This window comes from Elephantulus edwardii, unplaced genomic scaffold (assembly GCF_000299155.1).
Source record: "Elephantulus edwardii isolate Elephantulus edwardi_28Jun2011 unplaced genomic scaffold, EleEdw1.0 scaffold00272, whole genome shotgun sequence".
Classification (NCBI taxonomy): domain Eukaryota; kingdom Metazoa; phylum Chordata; class Mammalia; order Macroscelidea; family Macroscelididae; genus Elephantulus; species Elephantulus edwardii.
In genome coordinates, this window is record NW_006400022.1 from 1,796,319 (window position 1) to 1,800,817 (window position 4,499).

General features: G+C 41.7%; 1 protein-coding gene across 1 annotated transcript in view; it reads right to left on the reverse strand.

Annotated features, from left to right (window-relative positions):
* ADAMTS17 (ADAM metallopeptidase with thrombospondin type 1 motif, 17) overlaps positions 1-4,499 on the reverse strand; it is a 530,244-nt gene that overhangs the window by 138,837 nt on the left and 386,908 nt on the right. The window contains exon 15 of the mRNA XM_006900064.1: positions 3,176-3,296. Within this exon, the coding sequence (XP_006900126.1) occupies positions 3,176-3,296 (121 nt within the window). The remainder of the gene's footprint in view (positions 1-3,175; positions 3,297-4,499) is intronic.

Sequence of the window (4,499 nt, forward strand, 5' to 3'; positions counted from 1 at the left end):
AACAACAACAACAACAACAACAACAACATTCTACAGAAGGGCATAGCTAGGTGCAACCAGTCAGCATATCTAAATTTAAACTTAATCTAAGTGTGCAAGTAGCAACACTGAAGAGTCCTTTTCCTTCCCTCTCTCTCTCATGTACCCTTGGGTGGGGAGGCTACGGAACAGCGGACAAAGCCTAGGCAGACAGAGAATTTTAAGAACGTTCATCATGATGTGACTGACTGAGCAGCATGGCAGAGCAAATGGAATCTGCCAAACTTTTCTTTAAAATTGTATCTCTGCTCACAACATAGGGAGAACAAATTAAAAGAGGATACTCATGAATTAACATTCAAACCTTTTGTTTATAAATCAATAAAACAACTTTTAAATTGCTATCCTCTTTCTACTCTCTCGCTATCCTCTTTCTGGCTGTCTAGTGGGTAAGCAGCTGCTCTGTGAACCCAAAGGAAGGTGGTTCAAATTCACTAGCCACTATAGAGAGAAAGACGGGTAATCTCTTGTGCCATTTATGGCCTGATAACCTGCTAGAGCATCAGCACTGACTTGATGATAATAAATTTGAGTTTTTTTAGTTTGATCCTCTTTCTAATGGCCCTTGCTCTGATCCAGAGATCAAAGCTCACTCCAGGGGTCACTGTGAAGAGTGTATGGATTCCATCACAAAGTCCCATAGCACCATGATGCCTATTAGGACAAATGTTCTCTGTTATGGATGCCAGACACCATTACATCAACTGGGAAACTAAAATGAGAAAGTACTAAAGAAAGATATTTACTCTTAGAATTTATAAAATGGTAATGACTTATCCTGGCAATAGTCCCCATTCTAGACTCTGTCATCAAGCAGGAGAAATTTGGGTAGATGGAAATTATTGTGTTTCATGAGGAAGCCATGGATCAAATTCTATGCTTCTGTTATTTTTCTAGTAGAATATGCTATTAGATATATGTCGACTTGGTCATAAGTGCTAAGAAGAAACTTATGAGAAAGACAGGTAGATCTTAAACTTGTCTTGTATAGCTAGGACAGAGTTGTTTCCTGTGATACAACTTTTCTGTAAAAATTCCCCAATAGACTTGTTTTTAGATGACATGCAGTGTGTTTATAACAGCATTCATTATTTTTAGGAGAAAAGTACAGAGCTGGTGGGTGTGCCTGTAAAATGGAATGAGAGAGTAACAGTGAGTGAGTGAAAGAGAATGGGAGAGAGTGAGTGAATGAGTCAGTGAGAGAGGGTGAGTTAATGAGAAAATGAGAGAGACTGAGAGAGGGAGAGAGTAAGAGAGACTGAAAGAATTATAGAGAAAGAGAGAGTGAAAGAGTGAGTGAATAAAACAGTCAGAGTGAGTGAGTGAGTGAGTGAGTAAACGAGTTAGAGAGTGTTAATGAGAGAGTGAGAAAGACTAAGTGAGGGAGGGAGAGACTGACTTAGTGAGTAAGAGACTGAGAGAATTATAAAGAGAAAGAGTGTGAAAGAGTGAGTGAATAAAAGAGAGAAAGAGAGTGAAAGAGTGTGAGAGTGAGGGATTTAGTGAGAGTAAAGGAGTGAAAGAGTGAGTGAGAGTGAGTGAGTGTGACTAAGAGTGAGTCAGTGATTGAGTATGTGAATGAATAAATAAGAAATTGAGTAAATAAAAAAGTGAGTGGAAAAGTGAAAGTGAATGAGATAATGAGTGAAAGAGCGAGTGTAAGTGAATCTGTGAGTGAGTGAAAGAGACAGGGAACTGAGAGAGAGTGAGAGTATATGAGAGTTAGTGAATGAATGAGAGTAAAAAAAGTGAGAATTAGAGAGTGACTGAAAGAGTTCATGAGTGAGAGTGAGGAGTATGAAAGTAAGTGATTTAGTGAGAGTGAGGGAGTGAGTGAGTGAGTAAGAGTTAGTCATGGATTGGGTGTGTGAGTGAGTGAGAAAGTGAGTGCATTAATGAGTGAGAGAGTGACAGATTGAGTAGATGAGTAAAAGAGTGGCTGCAGAAGTGAGTCAGTGAGCGAGAGAGTGAGTTTGAGCACATGTGAGTGAGAAAGTGAAGGAGTGAGAGAATGTTAGAATGAGTTAGTGAGTGAGTGAGTGAGTGTGTGAGAGTGAGTGAGTCTGTCTTACTCCCCAGTCACACCGTGAACTTAATTTCTGGTAGGACCAAACTTCAAAAGCTGACATATGAAAATACGGGAAATGACACTTATTTTGATATTTAAAAAGAAAGAAAATGGAATGATCCTTAAATTACATCTGATTAATCTGATCTGATTAATACCAATTCTAGTCATTTCAGGTTCTCAACCTAGAACACCAGTTGTGCTTTCCTCTTTCCACTCTCTTGTAAGATATTCCAAAAATCCACTCATCTACCTAAGGAGGGCTGGCAGTAGAAGGCTCAGGGCTACTCTCAGGATGAGAAAGAAACAGAGCTGGGAGTTGAGGAAGCTTTTGCCTACAGCCTCCTTCTGAGGTTCTAGTGAGGAAACTCACCAGTTTTCAGAGCATGGAAGCCTTTCCTGGGAAGCTGCCTACCTAAAATCCCTCCTTACTATGGCTCAACCACAGATAGATTCTTGGAAAATCACACGCTGCTATTCTTGGGACAGGTGACCAGAAAGATGAAAAATGTCCACGATTTCCATTTTTAAATCCTCTCTGAAGACTAGGCTGGGGTATCTCTACATGTGAGAACAAGAGTGACAATTACTCAGTTTCAGTGGGCATGAACAACAGAGTTAGTTCTCCAGAATACATAGCAATACATGTTTTATAGTTATGAGTAGATGCTGCCATGCTTTTACTAAGAAATCTGAAAGAGTAAAATTAATTTGGTGGAAGGATCATTGCAACTTTTCATGGTGTGCATCAGAAGATAATGAATGTGAAGCTGGGAGACCATAGGAACTTGTAGCCAGGCAACTACTGCCATATTTATAGACTATGGAGCCAGCCACTAAACACAGGTAGGTGCTTCCTTTTGCAGGTAAGCTACTTACTTCAAAGAGCTTAAAAATAAAGATATAACTTGTGCTCAAAAGTCTTTCATTGTCTTTCAAGAGTCACAGATCTGCTATATTTTCTCATTGGAAATGCAGGGAGTAGACAAAAGCACTGAAGCCAGGGACAGGGTCTGACGGCACCTGATGGGTGCTAAAACGTGGCCAGCCACACTGGCTGGTACTCACCAGAGCCCTGAGTGTGGTTAAAGTCCCCCTTGACCACTCGGCAGGTCTTTCCGTCCCCGTTGCAGACCCCACATCGGTCTTCCTTGGCAGCTGACCCAATGATGCCATCACAGCCAATTTTCTAAACAATGAAGAGTGCCAGAGAGCTAGTTAGTCTGTGTTTCCAACTTATGGGACATTTTTCAGAGGAATTCATAGTTATTTCTCAGTGAGGCTATTGCCATACCACAAGAGGATCTTGAAAATATGCTAATATCTTTTTTTAATAATGTTGTTGTTGTTGTTGTTATGTGCCGTCAAGTCGTTTGCAACTCATAGAGATCCTATGTACAACAGCCCTAAACTCTGCTCTGTCCTGTGCCAATAGCACCGTCTCAGATACACCCATCCAAATTACCCCAGTCACTGAATCAATCCACCTCAGAGAGGGCCTTGCCCTCCTGTGCTGTCCCTCCAACCTACCAAGCATGAGGTCCCTCTCCAAGGACTGGTCCCTCCTTATAACACATCCAAAGTATGTTAGACGGACCCTCAGAATCCTTGGCTCCAAGGAACTGCCCGGTTTGACCCTTTCCAGGTTGAATCTGTTTGTTTTCCTAGCAGTCCATGGTACCCTCAATACTCTTCTCCAGCACCACAGCTCAAAGGCATCAAGTCTCCTTCTATCCTCCTTACTTATTCATTGTCCAACTCTCTGATGCATAACAAGTGATTGCTTAGGACATGTAGCAGCAACCACACTGTGTTCTTTGCTCAAGTAGGGTATGGGCAATGCTGAATCAGAGTTGTTGCCCCATTTTTTCATTTCCGTAGTCCAAGAGTACCAGGAGCTTCTTGTATGCAACAAGGCACCACTGAGAACAAGAAGTGAGGAACATCCTACCTTTGGTGAATCTGAGAAGCACAGCTCAAGTTCTTCACCAAAAGATAGAAACTTATGAATGCCTGTTTTTTCTTAAAAACAACAACAACAACATAAGAATGTTGTATTCTGCAAATGAGTATCTAGTTTATGTTGTTGTTGTTATGTGTCGTCGAGTCGCTTGCGACTGATAGCGACCCTTTGTAAAACAGCCCTACACTCTGTTCTGTCCTGTGCCAATCTCACTGTCTCTGACACACTTATCCAGATTACCCCAGTCACCAAATCAATCCATCTCACAGAGGGCCTTCCTCTCCTGCGCCTTCCCTCCACCCTCCCAAGCATGATGTCCTTCTCCACGGACCAGTTTCTCCTTACAACATGTCCAAAATATGTCAGACAGAACCTCAGAATCCTTGCCTCCAAGGAGTAGCCCGGTTTAACCCTCTCCAGGATGAATCT